This window comes from Hetaerina americana, unplaced genomic scaffold (assembly GCF_022747635.1).
Source record: "Hetaerina americana unplaced genomic scaffold, ioHetAmer1.1.p SCAF_6, whole genome shotgun sequence".
NCBI classification, from domain to species: domain Eukaryota; kingdom Metazoa; phylum Arthropoda; class Insecta; order Odonata; family Calopterygidae; genus Hetaerina; species Hetaerina americana.
The window spans coordinates 43657435-43675992 of NW_027287205.1; the positions used below are offsets into that span (position 1 = coordinate 43657435).

Sequence of the window (18558 nt, forward strand, 5' to 3'; positions counted from 1 at the left end):
GCTTCTCTTCTTAAAATTTAAGAATAAAATACAGAAATAGGTACCCGACCTCTATAGAGAGCGGGCAGCTATTATGTGGTGGAGGCAAAGAAGTTAAATAAAGAAAGGAGTAAGGCAGAGTTGTTCAATATCACTATTGATATTTAATGTGTGCACAGAGGAAATAAGTGAGATCAAATAAAACTTAAGATACACAGTGGAAGAATAAGTGTGCTGCGATTTGCTACTAAACTGCAGAGAGGAAAGATGGCCTTACAAGGAAATAAGCTAATGTGAGGTAGTGGATAGACGAGTAAAATGTCAAGATAAATTAAAATAGCACCAAAGTAATGGTATGCAGTCTAACTATTAAAGAACACACCAAAATACTTGGAAGAATTTTTCAATTTGCTAAGCAGTTAAATAACTAGCGATGCAAAAACAAGTCATGTATTAAGAGCAGAATTGAACTGCAGATTGCTTTTCTGATGACGCAGGACTTGAAATTAGCTAAGAAATGTAGAAGCGATAGAAATATGATGAAACAGAAGATTGATAAAAACTAGATTGAAGAAAGGTAAAATAATGACTTCGAGTGGTAAGTGACGAGAGAATGGAGGGTATTTCACAATATGTAATGGAAAACAAATTGGGCGCATTTTAGCCACGATGGATTGCTGAAGCATAGATGCAAATAATTGCAGAGAAAGGCCAAGTAATTACGAAATACGGTAATGGAAGACGAAAGCGCAAGGAATTAAAAACAAAGAAAAGGATTGACATAACAGAATAACTTGAAGAGCTGCTAAAAAAATGCTCGACATGATAGTCAACAGTAATGGAGGCGTGAGAATTAATTTTCACGCAATATTATTTATTATCAAACGTAAACCAAGCTCTTTAGTCGAATCTTTTTTTCTTCTTCCCATTGTCTTATTCACTCTTCAGTACAGGGTTCAATTACGTCAGATTTAAGACGTTTTCATATTATCCACCATATTTCTCATACTTGAATACAGAATACACTGACTTTTGTTAATACCGAGACTTTCTCAAATCATAATTGTTCAATATTACGAATACCAGATATACTTGTAACCTTCCCTATAAAAATAATAGTGTATACCTCTTTACTGTCATTTAAAATAATATGTAAATTCATAGCATTAAAAAGAGTCGAAGGCACACATTTTTAGAAAGATTTCACTTATGAAAAGAAAGTGTCTTTAATGTACGATATTACTTTAAGGGTAATTTTAATCAGAAAAATTGAAAAAAGACAACAATAGAAAAGTATGAAATATTTACAATTTTAAACTTGGTTGCAATATTAATACGATACAATGATAAAGAAGGATAAGAAATAATTTTTTATAGCCTAAATAACACAATTGAATCTCATAGTAAAGTACACAATACGACTCCTAGCCAAGGCATAAAAAATATGATTAAAGCATAATTAATATCTAAATTTAGAGGACACAGAATGACTAAAGTTTAGTATTCTTTGAGATATCAAAATGAATAAACCTGAAAAAATTACCAGGATGAAGAGAATGGTAACCAAAGAAGTCAATGATGTGACTGCGGAAGAGAGGAAGCTGGTGGGCAAAATCGGTGAGCAAAGAAAAAGGAAAAGTGAGAGAAATTGAAAGGTAGCAGATTTTCAAAAATGTTGAAGGAATCTCGAGTAGATGAGAGGATGAAAGATATTACATACCACAAGGAGAACATATGAGCAATCGAAGAAGGAAATAACACAGATTGAATAGAACTGGGCTTCGGATACAATATCTAATAAGATCACGAGTATATGTGATATTTATCAGGGGTCATACGAGTCCTATTTATTTTTGACGGGCAGCCTCATTAGGCAAAGAAGTTATATGCATATAGTTACAAATATATATATATATATATAGGCTGTATTGGCCATGCCCATATATTGGCTCTATGGTGTGGAATAGAAATCTATTTCCCAAAAAGAGCAATTCCACAAAGTTACGGCACAAACGATTGACATGATATGATAGATGAAGAGTTTTCAAAATTTCTTCATGCGTGCTAATATCTAGTCACTAAACGTGAAGTCACTTATCTCTGCATTTCATGCATATAATAACAAGCATATGGATGAATTAAGAAGCCCTACTTTCTAATATCAAGACGAAAATAGGTCTTTTCGAGGTATCTACCTTTTGATTAGATAGGTATGCAGCTTGAGGAGATTCCTCAAATGTATGTCAGAGTGACAAGTGATTTTCAATGGCATTAGAGGAGTAGTTGTTAAGTAGATTACATAAAGATATCAAGTCGATTTCATTATGATAAAGTGTTATGAATTTGTACTCGGACCTAGTTCAACCTAGGATTTTCAGCGATTAAGATAAACTATTTAAAAACTCATCGGGCATAAAATCATGTCCACATTATGCGTTAATAAGCATCGCATGAATGGTTGTGGCATTGCATTTCATCACTAATCATTAATTTGTGAGCGAAGATGACACATTGACTCGTGCAGCCACGATAAACTTCGTGAAACATTAAAATAAAATGAGATTACCTTGTAGTTTCCTTCTACCATGTTGGCCATATTGACCATCATCTCTAATTTGCAGTGTTCGCCCGTCGACTCGTATTGAGGACTCCAGACCCGAGGAAGTTCCTTCATTTGGATGTTCCGGGAGATACCGGAGGGCCGCAACGGGTTCAGCGTGTTCATCTGCAGCAGGAGAAAGTGACCTGAGGAAAGAGGAATCAGAGAAGAGGTTAGTTCCTATGTTTGCAATGCACGATCAGAGTAAAAAGAAATTATTCCAAAAAAGGGAATTATTCCACAAACAAAGGCTGTTCTCCACTTATTTTATTTTCGTTACGCAGGATATTTGAAGCAGAATTAATAGCAGATAGAATGAAATGAATGCTATTATCACTTTTGGTGATGAGGTTTAACATGAAATCACACTAACACCTGCTAACAATAGTTAAAATAGGTCAATCAAACAACGACGCGGTGAAACCCGATAATGCAGAATCCTTCAAATGACCGCCGCGAAAACCTACGCAGCCATATAAATGTTAAAATATAAAACAAAATAGAGGTTTACGCAATACTGAGACAAGAAAGTATGCCAAAACTTTAACAGTATCTCAGGAAGAGTAACAGTTAAATACCTTAATAAGTTAATTGTTATTAATTATTGATGTTGCAGATTGTTGGTGACTAATTAACATTAGGATTCCCTAAATTTCAAATGAGTATTCACATGGAAATTCACGAAGAGAATGAGTAACGTTTGTGAGTGTACATCGAGCAAATCCTGAAATTCCCATGAATTCCTTAATTTTAGTCAAAAATATTCATATAAACGTGCCGCACTTTTTCCTTGTGTTAAAAAAATTTATAAGTGCATTACGGGCAAATTTTCTGCAACGATCACGTGCTATAAGTGGGCACCTAATATCCTCGAACATTTTTCGCGTGAAATTTAATTTTAGATAACTTTTTTAATGCAAGATATGAAAATAGAATAACCCATTGCACTTTATTTCTAAAAAAATTAACTTCTTAAATAACAGTGATAAAATCAATTCTCTAAATTTATCACAATTAATTTACTTATATATCCACACATTTATACGTGGGTACGTATACTAATTCGGTATTTTGGCTGAAAACATTCACAGATTTTGTCGCAGATCGGCAATTTAATAGCAGCAACGAATCATGTAGTTCACGCCGAGCGCTCCACTTCCAACCATGTGGTAATGAAAAACAAATGGTGATTAAGGTTTTCATATACGGAAGATAAACCCATGGTTTATCTCACGCATAGTGTAAGTTTACTGGTAAACGAACATGCTGGTTGAAATCCCACAATAGCACATTAATAGAACAGATCCATTACACCCGGAATGATTTAATGAAGTGACGAATGGAGATCGGCCATGAAAAAATTCCTGATCCAATCAAGATCTGAGTCCAGATCTGCCAACTGCCAGGGAGGTATGATAAAATTGAGTTAATTTCCGAGAAACTAGATGACGGCCTTGGTGGCCTTTCATGGTGATCCACTAGCTCGCCGGTCCGAGGTAGAGAGGAAGGCGCAAGAACCTCTAATCGCATTTTGAGGCTAAGGGGGAACTCATCACAAATCGAGGAGTCGACCCCACAGCCTCCGCCGACCTCGAGATTCCCCCCCTTCCCAGATTGATTAGGATCTGTTCCCATTATTGACGGCTCCATTAACTCATCATTTACGAGAGTGATGGTTTGACTTGGCGACGATCAGTTTAACCTTGTACATTAAAAAAACGAAATCCCAGCGAAGAATTCAGCCCAATTTCCACCATATTTCCTCATTAAATCTTCCATTTCCTTATGGAACCGTGGATTCCGCGCCCATGTTACCAGCGCGAATTCAATTTCCTTCGCCATCCCCGTGTTAATGACCCTCAGCTCATGACATCTGGACGACTAGATTAATTTCACCTAAATTTTATTCGGGATCCCATGCTCGTTGACGATTCATATTATCGGTGCATAAATTGGGCCCAAGAAATAGTTGACATCTTCAGGAGAAAATAAAATCCATTGTTAAGTTGAGCAGAATAAAATTCTGCGCCCTTGTAGGGATTTAATTATTAGACGAACGTAGAAAGTGCTTCGCCAACCGTAATCTCGAGTCATATTTATTAAAGCATTAGATGGAGCAGTACCATCAGTGTACTCGTAGCTTCAACAAAAAAATTTCGGGCACGGAAGGTGAGGTCTTGATGCGTTTGAGAAATGGGAGATCATCCGAAGAAAGAAAACAAAGTTCGAACCGCTAAAATAAGTTGATATCAAATACCCCTCGCTTATCTTATCCTTCTCTAAATAGGCAATAAACCGACGCAAAAAAGACTTCTGCTTCCATTCCTCCATCCCCTCATACCAACCGGTTACCTCCCTCTACTGACGACGTCTATCGAGTTAAATCAATTACTGCCTTCAACTCAGTCCTACCATTTCCCAATCTCATTTATCCCACTTCCCCACAATGGATTATGTACATAAAAACATGACTAATCTTAGAGTACTCATTTTATGCCAGATGACGACGGCCCAAATGGTGGTGAGAAGTAAAATAAGGGGTCAGTTAAACTTATGATATTTATTTATACAAGATACTGTTCCGCCACGTCCCGCCTGTACAGCCGTGCTTAAATAACTATCGATTTGGTTATTTTAGAACAATTAGGTGTAGATGTACTCAATTATAGCAATTGCCTTTGTAAATTTTGATAATATTTATAAAGAGGCAAAATATAATTGTTTGCCGGGGAGGGGGGGTTGTTTTGCATAGAAAAATAATTACATTCTTATTAATATCTAAAAGTCTCAGTTTTTTCGAGCCGAAGAAGCGATATTTTTTGGATGGCATCATTTGAATACGTTTATTTTCTGCCCTCGACGGGTGAGTTTGAATACAACTAACAAAAACAAAAGTTACAAAAATTATTTCTTACGACTGCCGAACGAGCTTTCTTGAGGGATCAATTAACAAAATTTTAGACCCAGGGGAGACGGAGGTGGTTTCCTTTCTGGCATAATTTTGATGCTTCCTGGTGTGGAGGGTTAAGGGTATTTGCCACAAAGAAACTTTCGTAAGCAACAAGGCTCGTTATTTTTCAGTCCTTGAATAATGGAACAAACGGTACATTACAGACGGTTTAATTCAAAAAGGTTTAATTTCCGTACATTGGTTGCTTCATTTGTAGATCATGGGTAGGGTGTGTGGCTTAATTCCCTATTTCAGTATCCCAAGGACAGTCATATTTTTACCAGGATTAAATCTATAAAAAGAGTATACGGATGATTAAATTTTCCTTTGACAAATTCCAGATAGAGTGACTGAGGTGGATTGGACCAATAAGAAGATGTGAAGCTGAATCAAAGTAAGAGATTGATCATGGGTTTTCCGGAGAAGTCAGCTATGTGCGATGATAACTATAGTCAACTATGTGCTTGAGGGTTCTATTACATCTAGATCTACATCAATACCCTGCGAGCCACCAAAAAGGTGTGTGGCAGGGGGAAAATATTATACTCGATTCAAAAGATAAGAGACGGAACAAAGAGGTAAGTATTAAATGAACGGATCGAGACATTGCTAGAAAGATCTGTGAGGAGGAAAAAACGAATTCAACGGAAAACACTTCTGACGGGTATTAAATCACTTGGATAATTTTATTGCATCTTTTTTGATGCAGACAATCGCAAGTAGGACTTAATACTTGAAAATAGCATGCGATTAAAACCATGATTTTACAAGCTCGTAGCGTTTTGAAGAAACTAGACCTAGCTGTAGTCGTCTATCCCTCTGGAGAGGATTAATTCACAATGATTTCTTGACATTCATATTGACCGACGTTCTTTCTATTATCTTCCCTGCCGTCTGGTCGGGAATAAATATATATGAAAATATGGACAAATTAAAATAAATGAAGTAGATCGTTAAGAGATGCTAAGATTAAAAATGTCATTCCCATAGCTCAGTGCATTATTTTATTAATAACTTTTATGTCACAACTTTGAAAACTGGAACTCAAGTAGAAACTACCAATTGATACAAACGAATCATGTTACCTTGCTAATAAGAAGTGAAATAAACCCATTAGCGTCGTTTACCTAATGTCCTATATATATTATTAATATTTAAAAATAATACCTTCACTTCTCTCCACGAAATTTTATTCGCACTTTCTTTTACAAGGTATTTTCCTTGCATTATGATAACCGGAAAAATAAATGAAAATATCTGCACGTTTTTTTAATTTTCTGCTATAAAATATTATCCCTTTCACACAGCCTTGATGTATCTATTCCTCATTACTAACTCTATGTAACTACGAGTATACTTATCTGTATGAAATGTATTACTGTTTAGTATATATTATTCCAATCCAGAGCCTCTGTTCTTTTTTGAAGGAAATTATCATGTTCAAGGCATAAGCTCAGAAGCTATATCATAGAAAACAGATAAAACTTCTTAATGCTCCAAGAAGGGGAAAAGGGGATTGAAATTGTGCGGTGGCTAACGCACGGGCTTCCCACCCAGAAAGTCCGGAGTGCGAATCCCGGCGGTGTTGAATATTTTTCAGTGGTCTCTCGGTCCCTAATTGAGGTGTTTTGTGGAGGGCACTTTGAGTGAGTACACCGTCCGTCGGATGGGACGTTAAGCTGCGGACCCTTTGGCGCCTTCCGTAAAGAGCAGGCTAATGCTGAAGCTGTGTTTCTCTCCACCCTTCATCATTTCCTGTCCATATCTAATACCGCATATGACCTCAGCTGTCGGTCGCCTCCCCTAAACACTACCCCAAGAAGGAGAAAACAAATTATTTCGCCAATTTTGAGCTATCTAAACCTACGGTATTTTCATCATTTATTCATCGACTAATTTTGAGTCCCCTTGTCCACAAAATCCTATGACATGCATACCTATATACGCTGTAATATATTTAATGTTTCCGGGATTTGGACCACGTATTCATGCACAGAACCCAAACTCTTGTATTTCACTGAATGAAACACTTTCCTTTGTAATACGCACGACGTAAGTAACCATTTAGTTTTGTAAAATGGCAGATGTAATAATATACAAAAAAGGCCAAGGCAAACTAACGTCGACAACTGGAGATCTGAAATTGGAATAAATGAATAAAAATCCTCGCTAAATTTATATTCCATTTCAACTTTAGATTAAAAATTGAAATAGCAATTCAATATTGCAGCCCAATGAAGAGGTAGCGATGTAGCAAAGTTTCCTCGCAAATAATTAAAGAAAGTTATAGCTTTCTGAGGGGCATTCCGGAGATATAAATTATATCCAAAAAAAGCATGTTCCTGGAATCTGGCCGACCTTCGTGGGCGATGCATGCAAACACTCGATTCCATGTTGACTGCCTGAGAGGATGACTGTTCCAGGAATCTCGTTTTTTTCCTTCGCACTTTTTTGATTTCACTCGCATTTGTTTCCCGATCTTCACATCGCCAGAATTCGGCGGTCCGGTCAGGTGCCAGGTTCCATCTGCAGGAATTCGTTCAACGCGACGTGATTTGCCTAATATCCCGGAGATCATTGGCGGAAGTAGTTACTTTAGCGAAAGTGCTTTCTTCAGGGCGCATTACTTTAAATAGCATAGGGCTCCCACGCATTCACCAATACGAATACCAGGGGAATGATGGAGTAGACGTCTTTCACGTTTATTGTTAGCTAAAGTGGTTTGTTCAGGCGCGTCCCGGGACATGGACATATTCCAGAAAATTTTATGTTAAATGTTAAGGCAGACGGAAGGAAGAAATAAACTACTATTGGAGCATAACCAAAAGGAAAACTTCTCGTGCCATTAAAGATGAAATTAAATAATGATAAGGACTGCAAGGTACTTTATCTACATATGTATGAACTAATTAGACAGCAATGCGGTGAAATCTACCTACCTGTATGATGGAATCTGCCAATTCCTGAAAAAGGCCCTAACAGGTCAAGGAATCGCGTCCTCTTGCTAGACAATATATCCAACTCTATAGCAGTAAATATTGCCTAAACATTACATAAAAAATAACAAGATCTTTTCTGAGCCTTTTATTTGATCATTTAATATTTTAGTGCTTGTGAACACAACCAACACTCTAAATATACTGAAAATATAGTCCTAAGTGACAAGCTATGAGATATCGACAGCCGAACAAATCTAAAATTTTCTACCCCCCCATGAGCGCTATAGTAAAAGAAATAATGAAAGTCTTACCAAACATGCACACAAACGATGGCCCAAAAACTATTCGCTACGTTAAAAAAATGAAAATAAACTATGTTTTTCCTAATAGTCTTGCTTCTTCAGAGGTAAGATTAATAGATTTATGGGAGGCGGCCGACAGCTGGTGTCATTTGTGCCTTTGGGGATGGATACAAAAGGAGCATGGTAGAGCAAAACCCGGCATCAGCATTAGCCTACTCTTAACGAAAGGCACCAAGGGGAGGGCAGTTTAACGTCCGATCCGACGGACAGCGCACTCACTTAAATTGCTCTCCACAAAGCACTTCAAGTAGGGATTGGTATACGAATGAAAAAGATCTGCGCCCCCGGGATTCGATCCCTCCCTCCCTCAGGGTGGGAAGCTAGTACGCTAGCCTCCTCACCAACCCGATTCCCTTTCTTTTTCAGGTGTGCATAACTTTTACTCAAATTTACGTTCTCCATAATGCAAACTCTGGATTTTAACATTTCCATACTTGCTAAATATTCTACCTCCGAGTACTTTGTTATTTCCGTCTTGCCGTCTATTAATGTCTCCTCCGTTCTTTTTCCCGACTTTTTTTAAATGTTCACCAACTTCCTCTCTCCCCACGACAATATCTTTAAGATCACCTGTGACATATTCTCTATCTATTGGTTTCAGTTCTATCCTATTATACCTAACTTTTACCAAATTTTGATTGCTCATAATTGATCAAAATTCAATAATCACCGATTTCTACGCCTAAAAATGATGCACTACTTATGATGTTTTGCATGGCGATAGTTAAGTTTCCTTATGTCCCCATGACAGTTTCAAAGGGATGACATGATAATAGAAAACGCTATACAAGGAAGGGAGGCATCATAAAACACTGAAGAAAACGAGTTAATAGATATTGATTAAGATAAAACACATGGAACTCAGGCGAGGTGCCCCATTGTATAATATGTAATCACCACGGAGCATTTAGAGCTCGCATTACGGACCAAAATAGTTAATTGTATGCGTCGAACATAAGTACTGCGTGCATATAATTTTTTAAAATATCAGGAAAAAGTTCATCACTCATCGATACAAGAAACTAAAGATCTGCAAAAGTGTTCGAAAGTTCGTAATTAAGACGGAGATCCTCTGAAAAATTATTTATAAACATTTAAATCCAAAGTTCAGTCGGCTCACACTCCACCAATTCAGCCTACAAATTGCGATTACAGTTATTAAATATGCCTAACCTATTGCCAAACATTTAAGTAGCTATCACGATATAACGCATGGCGAAGCTTACTATATCTTAATTGCGGTCTGGTGGCCGACATTCCACGTTGAACGTTAACGGGAAGCATATTTGATATTTTCGAATTTTGCATTTAAACATTCCAGTAAAACATACCACGATTCCAGAAAAACTGTAAATGGAATTTTGTGCATTTTTAACAGCGAAAAATAATCTTTCTCTATCACTAAATATAAATTTCATTAGTCCCAGAAGAAATGAGTCTTTTTCAGGAGTGTGTTCGATCTCAAGAGGAATCTGTAAATTGACTTGCAGCTTTGAGACATTGGCGCCAAAGGTTCGCGGAAACACCGGCTGTCGGAGGCCACCAAAGAGGGCCCTTCTAACGCGCCGGTAATAGCCGCGTGGGAAGGCGTTGACATCGTGATGAGGATGGAACTGATGTGAGAGGAAGAGAGCGGCTTGACAGGAGTGCAATCGAAACCCAAAACACTCGAGTGTTTCCGGCAGAATAGTGGGGAACCGTCGACGAAATGAGGGCGAGGTCGGAGGCGTGGGCTACGAAGTGGGCCAAATAAACTCCTCGGATTCGGGTTTGGTGGCAGAAAGGGTGGAGTAATGGAGGGGAGAGTAGGAGGACTCTTGTGGACCATGTTCGAATTCGAGGATGGCGTCGCTTCGCGACATGAAGTGCACTTCGATATATCAAAAGTAGCGATGTCAGCGGGCATCGTGTTGAACACATCGCTTCTTTACCCAAAGCATTTTTCTTTTTATATCCCTATTACTTTTTCCATCTTAATAAATACCACTCCCTTGATAGTGAACTGCACTGCATTCTCAGGATTACTGCCTCCATCTTAAATTATTATAACTAATCCTGTTTAATTCGTAAGGTTCAAGAGCAAAAAAATGGAAGGCAAAACGAACAGCAAATGAAATATTCGAAAGTGCTAGGTAAGGCTTTTGTATTATAAAAATAACAATTACAGAAATGAATTGCGGTAATTAATATAAATGCATATTTAGTTGTCCGTAAATTTTCTTATGGCCACAAATTTGATGGCTGGATTTTTCGTCCCATATAGCGGAAATTTACATAAAGAAAATAAAATGATTGCCTATTGTCTCGCATGTTTTGTATTTTTTAATAGCGTCAACACCATTTAATACGTGGATGGCTATTTTTCTTGATTGGACCTAGAAAATATAAAATTCACATAAAATCCATGATTTCAAGCAAAGATATTGAAGAACTATTGTTTTCCGTACTATGCTGTAGACATGCACGGGTCCATTGAAAACATCTCCATTGGTGTCTCCATTTATTCGGTGTATTTACTAGCACGTTATGCCAAAATTGCAAGAAAATTTCTTGGAGTCATAATTGTAAACTTTTTCATTTTTTTTAACCTGCAAAGTGTAAACAATGAAATTTACCTACGTTACATCTCTATACGTGGTCATTTATGTACCTTGTGGCTACAAGTATGCATAACATCACCTGATTTGTAATTAAATGGAGAAATATACGAAAGTTGCATTTACGTATAAAAAACACTGACCCAATTATTGAAGATACGAATTAAAGGTAATTCAATATTCCTAAAACACAGTATATAGCTAAAAGTTCAAAATATCTACATTAACGCATCAAAAGTTTTAGTGAGAATGAGTAAATTTGAGGGAAAATGTGTATAACATAAACTTAGCTACTATTAGTCGATAAGAATGGTAAGAGTGATTTAAATACTTGTAGAGGGTAAACAGCGATGTATTTAAAAAGGTAGATATGTCTATGAAGAATTTTTACAAAATATGTTAAGGTAGTTGAAGAGATGAGGTAATGAGTAATTTCAGAATGGATGTAAAAATGACATCGTTTAAAAGTGTACTCCGTCCGACATTTCGGTATGAAATCTAAAGTGCCGGAATCGGTATAAACGTCGAATAAATTTAATGAGCATGGCGTGATAGTGATAAAATAGGAATTATAACATAAACATTAAGTGCGCAATAATAGGATGTGAATTGGATGCATCAGTGACAGACCTGCATGAGATTAGAGTACTATGGTGCGCCATTAGCGAAAGGTGATTTGGTCAAGCTGGGAGAATGAATAATATGGTACCATCGGATATGAAAAAAGAGATTTCAGAGAAAAGAGTCAACTGCGAAACTTATTTTTATGTGTAGTTGAAACGCTTCTCAAGATATGAAATGTTCGGAAGCTTAGTTACAGAAGAGCATAGATGAACAATTGCATAAAATATGTGGATATAGATAGAAGTGTCCAAACGTACTAGAGGAAATTATCAAAAGAGAATAAGTTCCTGAAATAGCTTATAACTGAGTTTCCTGACTAGATCACCCAAGAATAAAAAGGCGAAAAATACGTGCATACTGGTAAAAAATATGAATTGAAATATAAAATAAATTCAAAAATTTTTGCGCATATTAACGGATTGATTGGAGTCATATTGAAAGAAAAGTTTATTATGCTTACGTTTCTATAACATAATGTACCCCTCTTGAGGGAAAACAAGTAGATATCTTGTGTATAGACAATTTGAACTCCCTAATTTACACAAACACGACGGAACGTGTGGGGGAAAGCGCTCGTCAGAGTTCACGCCCAGTAATGTAGATATTGTTTCATTGGTTAAATATCATGTCTCACCAAGGTAATTTTCCGACAAAATTTTCTTATCCTTTTTTGAGTCTCCATATGGAACAAACGGACCAGAGTGGAATTCCAAAGAACAGAGCGCTTCTTTTCACCGTCTTTTCCAAACTACGTTCCAGACATTCCCATTATAATATCCTCGCAGCGTATTATATTTTCATTTCCGTGTGCAAACGAGTAATACTTGACTGATTCTAGAGCCTCAGCGTAGGCATACTTACATTTTCTATGGTTTTAACATATACACTATAAGTTTGATCCTTCCACAAAATGAATCATTAGTTTCTATGCACTAGATTCTAGCTGTTGGTCTTTCACGCAAAAGGCAAGCGCAGATTTAGTATCTATCAAAGTTCAATGTTGAGATAAATAAGGTGGATGAAATGCGATATAGAACGAAATTTTATCAATATAATTTAGGGCTGTCAGACACGATAAAAGTATTAGATACAACTGAAAAAGAGAGGTGGTTGGGAGATTTTTTTTCCAAAAAATGGGGGAAAATTGTATGAATGAAATATTGAACTATAGTGAGATGTTGTACACTACGTTGGACAAAAAATATTTGCACCACTGAGGAAGGGAAAAGGATGTATTGAATAGTATATGTAGTCGAAGGTATGGTGTTCAATGAATTTAAAAGAGACTTTTTCCGGATAACGTAATTTTTGCTGGAGGGAAGTATGAAGAATCTACGCAAATGTATATCAGTGTTTATAAATTTTCCTACATTTGTATAAGTTTATTTGATTATAAATAGTATACACATAGACTATACAGATTTTTGATAGAGTCCCGTCAACCTTTGAGATAAGGCAAAAAATCAAATTCTCACTAATGATATCGAGCAAATACTCGTATCAGCAAAAATATTCAGATTAAATGTTACATCCGAGTCCATCGAGAAAACCGTATTATTTGCCCATATTGACTGGCAAAAACAAGAAATAGATATTATCATAGACTATATACAGGGTCGCTCCCAAAAGTGGTAGGATTGATTTTTTTACCAGAATTTTATTGACGATATACTTACATCGACTTAATAATCTTAAAAGTATGCTCCTTGAGCTGCTACACAGTATAACGTTCTCTACGTATTCCCCGTACGCCCGCTGGAAATTTTCTTCGGGGATGCCGTTGATGACCCTCGTCGAAGCCTCTTGAACGGCCTTTATCGAGTCAAAACGTCGTCCCTTGAGCTGTCTTTTCATCAGGGGGAAGAAGAAGAAGTCCGGTGGTGCCAGATCGGGAGAATAGGGCGGGTGCGGCAACGTGGCAACGCCGTATTTGGCCAGGAGCAGCGCGTTGCCTGTTGGTCGACACTCAGAATTTTCGGCACCATCTTGGCGCACACCTTGCGCATGGCCAAATCCTGTGAAATAATGCGTTGGACGTTGGATCAGACAGACCCAACTGGTCTGCGATTTCTTCACTGGTTAAGCGTCGGCCTGTGTTCAGCAGTGTCCTCACTCTGTCCACATTCGTGTCGGTTCTTGCCGTCGACGGCCGTCCGGAGCGATGGTCGTCTTCAACGAGCTCCCTACCCTCTTTAAACAACTTGTGCCACTCAAATACTGTAGAACGGCTTAAGGCAGTGTCTCCATAAGCCTGCTTGATCATATCGAGGGTCTCGGTTGCCGTCTTCCCGAGTTTTGCACAAAACCTCACGGAATAAAGTTGCTCTAAATTCAGATTCTTTTTGTTTTTCGACGCAGACAAAAAACTTCCATCACTAAAAACGGTGTCCTCACTCAACGACAGCCCGCAGGTGACTGAGGTTGGTGTTAGTCTGTTACTAAGAGCCCCCTCCACCTTGCCCTACCAGGCAGACCCCCCTCCACCGCTCCGTTCGCACCAGAGAAAATCAGTCCTACCACTTTTGGGTGCGACCCTGTATATATATCAATAGACAAACAAACAAACAAACCTCATGAAAATATTCAAATAATGGACCTCCGTAGCCATTCCTAAGAGATTTTACAACTTTATTTAGATAAGAATTGATATTACCAACAAGTAAACCTTGTTTTCCAGTATTTATGGCAAAGGTAGATAAGAAGTTCGTAAAGTTCTCGGGAAGGAGTGAAATAGGGTCACGATTTTATGCTTGAGTTCTTCTTCGGTGCCAAAACGTAGTCGTTTCAAACTCTTATCTGCTCCACTGCGTAATGTTTCATCGTCAGTTATCCATCCGTATTTCTGACCACCTTTTTTACATCGATTGATTTTTCCACCTCGTCTCTTTCTCGCTTGCATATCAACGGCTCAACAGCTTTGACAATCGTCCCATCACAAAAGAGAGGAAAATGGGTGTGTTACGGATATGGGCTGAATCTCTGTTTTGCGCTTTCTCATTTTATTTTATTTTTTTAACTCACGGGACACAGAGATACAGTACCCACGGATTTGAATGCGCTCTCTTTATAGTGGGGGGGTTTTATCCATAAATATTTATTTTCCTTTCACTCATCGATTTTATCTCCCGCTCTTTGCACATGCTTCCATTTTCTATGAGGCATAGCTGGATTTCGGAAAATGATGTGGGCGATTCATGTTAATTTTATGGCTAAGCAAACCAGCATATTTCGAACCTCTTGGATTCTAATATTTTACAGGTCCCAGCCAATACACATTTTAATTTCATAAACCTACCGTTAATATATTTTAACATTATTGATATTTGTATCCATTTATTTAAGGATATTTTAACATACTACCTTGATCAAAAATTTCCCGGAATTTATTCAGAAAATTAAAAATACAAGTTTATTCATCTAAATCTATATTGTCCCCTTCAAAGTAATCCCCATCGACTGCAACACACTTATGCCAGCGCTTGATCCAATCCTCGAAACATTTTTTGTATTCGGTTTTCGGTATGTCCATCAGTGCTTCCTGCGATTTTTCCATTACTTCCTCTCGGCTGCTAAAACGCGTTCCCCGTAATGGTTTTTTAACTCGATTGAACAGAAAGAAGTCACAGGGAGCCAAATCAGGTGAATTCAGTGGCTGTTGGATGGTATTTGTTGCATTTTTCGTCAAAAAATTACGAATAATGATAGCACTGTGCGACGGTGCGTTATCATGGTGCAAAATCCACGAGTTTTCTGCCCACATTTCTGGTCTCTTTCGGCGAATTGCTTCACGCAAACGTCTCATAACGCCCAAATAATACTCTTTGTTTACTGTCTGGCCTTCTGGCAAAAATTCATGATGCACTACACCGTTGTAATCCATGAAAACCGTCAGCATTGCCTTCTTTTTTGACTGAAAACGACGTGGTTTTTTTGGTCTCGGCTCATTTGGTGAACGCCATTCACTTGCCTGATGTCTGGATTGCGTGTCGTACTCATAAACCCACGTCTCGTCTCCAGTAATGATCCTTTTGATGAATGTGGGATCGGATTCAGCCTCGCAAATCATGTCTTTTGCGACGTCAACACGGTCTCTTTTTTGCATGAAATTGAGGTCTTTTGGCACCAACTTTGCTGCTACACGACGGAAACCCAAATCATTAACCACAATGTCTTGGGCGGATCCATAGGCAATGTTCAAGTCCTCCGCTATTTCTCTGATGGTTAATTTGCGGTTATTGACCAACATTTCTTTTACTTTATCAATTTTTTCACCGACTTTCGATGTCGATGGTCTGCCACTGCGTTCATCATCTTCGATTGACTCACGACCACTTCTGAACCGCTCGTGCCACTGGTAAACGACCGTTTTTTTTAGAGAATCGTTGCCGAAACCCTTTTCCAACATTTCCAACGTCCGTGCGCCACTAAATCCGTTTTTTACGCAAAATTTAATACAAGTTCGTTGTTGCAAATTTAAATCCATTTCTGAAATTGTAAAAAATCGCCAACACACACAGAGATAGATGTACTCTTGGCTACGTAACTTTTGCAAATGTCAAGTTATGACACTAAGATTTAAAGGGAATATCAACAACAGATGTACCAATTTAACAAAAAAAACAGAACTCAAATCGGAACGATGGGAGCGCCACACGGTGGTTATTCCGGGAACTTTTTGATCAAGGTAGTAGGCGTCCACGGGAAAATATATACTATATAATAAAAATACGTGGGGCTAGAGTTGTCTTAAGGTCAACTTTATGTTAGGGCCGGCAGTGATTGAGAGTCTTCGAGTTTAGAGAAAAAAGTTTCACGCTGATCTGAATGTATTAGAAGAAATAATTTAAAGCTGACGTCATCACTATGTTTTATTATGCCTAAAATTTTGAAGTAATTGCTGAAAATGTGAGAAAAATACGATATCTACGCGTTGATTTGTAAATTTTGGGGATCTAATCGTACAGGAATGTGTTAGGTCGTGTAACTTTCAATTTTTGTTCATCGCCGTAAAAACTCATAGTAAATTTGCGGGTGGCTCTCCTGTTTGACCATTCAAAATTTTTGTTCAGATATTTAAAGTAGATATTCCGCTTTTATTTTCTTTACCTAGAAATTTTTGAAAAACCCAAAGTTATTTTGGAATTAAATTGAAATTGGAAGAGACCTGAGATGAAGATTGAGATCGGTGGTGGTAGTATTATAGTTTGCAGCAATCTCATATTTTTCCGAGGAGGACTGCGTTTAAAGAAAATTCTCCGTTCGAAAAATGATTCCCTAGAAATTAACCATAGATTGGCTACCTATCATACACAAAAATCGTTTTTGCTACTTACCAGCAACAGTACCCAGGGATTTTTGGTGCAGTTTTAAAATAATTTATAAAATCGAAAAATTTCTAAACAACTCATGTCTTCTAAATCATCATATGATATCCGTCTCTATGTTCCTCTAAACTCATATCTCAGGCAAAAGTAGTTAGGATGATTTACTATAGAGAAAATTCCATACACAAAGGTTGTTATTTTCAATGTAGAATTAGTGGTCTTGCAGTGCATTCATATTCCTGGAGCTTTAGAAGTACGTGTCTTAAAATGTATTTACTTCATGCTAGTTAGTTTTCTTGAAGATTCACATTAACCTAAAAGCCGATTCAAGGAAATTTAAAAGTTCCTCTGTGCAACTCCACGTTTCTCTCATGTCTTCCAGAATAGTCTATTATTCCTCGGGATGTAAAATTTTTCCATATTTTCCAGTTTTATTTCACCTCTGATTTTTGCAGTTATAAAAATATTTGAAAATTAACTTGATGCCCCTTAATGTAGCCTACCCGTCCTTCATACCTGCCGCATAGACAGTATTATCAACAGGATCCAAGTCTGATGGAACGACCTGACAAGTCTGGATGAAAGCGTGCAAATTGGCCTTCAGGCCCGTCAATAATCGTGTACAGTTTGAGTCCTACTCGATTCTTTTACATCCGAGGCGCTTCCGTGATCAATGGGCAGAACAGACCAACCCAGCGGAAAAAAGTCAAAGCAACTGTGCATGAACGAGACCAGCCATACGAAACCAACCAGGCTCAGCTCGGGATTGAGCTGAGCCCCCGGATTAAGACAAAACTGTTGCAAATGAAGATAACCAAAATATTTAAAACTCTTTCATAACGGTTAATTATATTGCTCAAATGATTATGATGCCTTCAATTGGAAACTTTATTTTTTCTGGTACACTTTCTTAAAAAGCATCCATTGCTATCAGCATCAGCTCAATTCCATATAAACCGCAACGCTGAAATTCAATGATGTTACTCCTCGAAATATTTCAACTGAGAATGATCGCACTCCTTTGATCAAAATTCTAAACACAACACTGACGTTTTTCTTTAACCCCAATAGACATTGCAAATAAAAATGAAAGGTTGAAAAAAGGAGAACATTGATGTGCAAATGCAAGTTTTTGGTATTCTCAGTTCATATATATATTATTATTAATAGGTAATCTACCGGTT

The 18558-nt window shown here is 37.5% G+C and overlaps 1 protein-coding gene across 1 annotated transcript in view; it reads right to left on the reverse strand.

Moving 5' to 3' along the window:
• LOC139695324 (tyrosine-protein kinase receptor-like) overlaps positions 1 to 18558 on the reverse strand; it is a 443472-nt gene that overhangs the window by 188095 nt on the left and 236819 nt on the right. The window contains exon 2 of the mRNA XM_071594031.1: positions 2546 to 2724. Within this exon, the coding sequence (XP_071450132.1) occupies positions 2546 to 2724 (179 nt within the window). The remainder of the gene's footprint in view (positions 1 to 2545; positions 2725 to 18558) is intronic.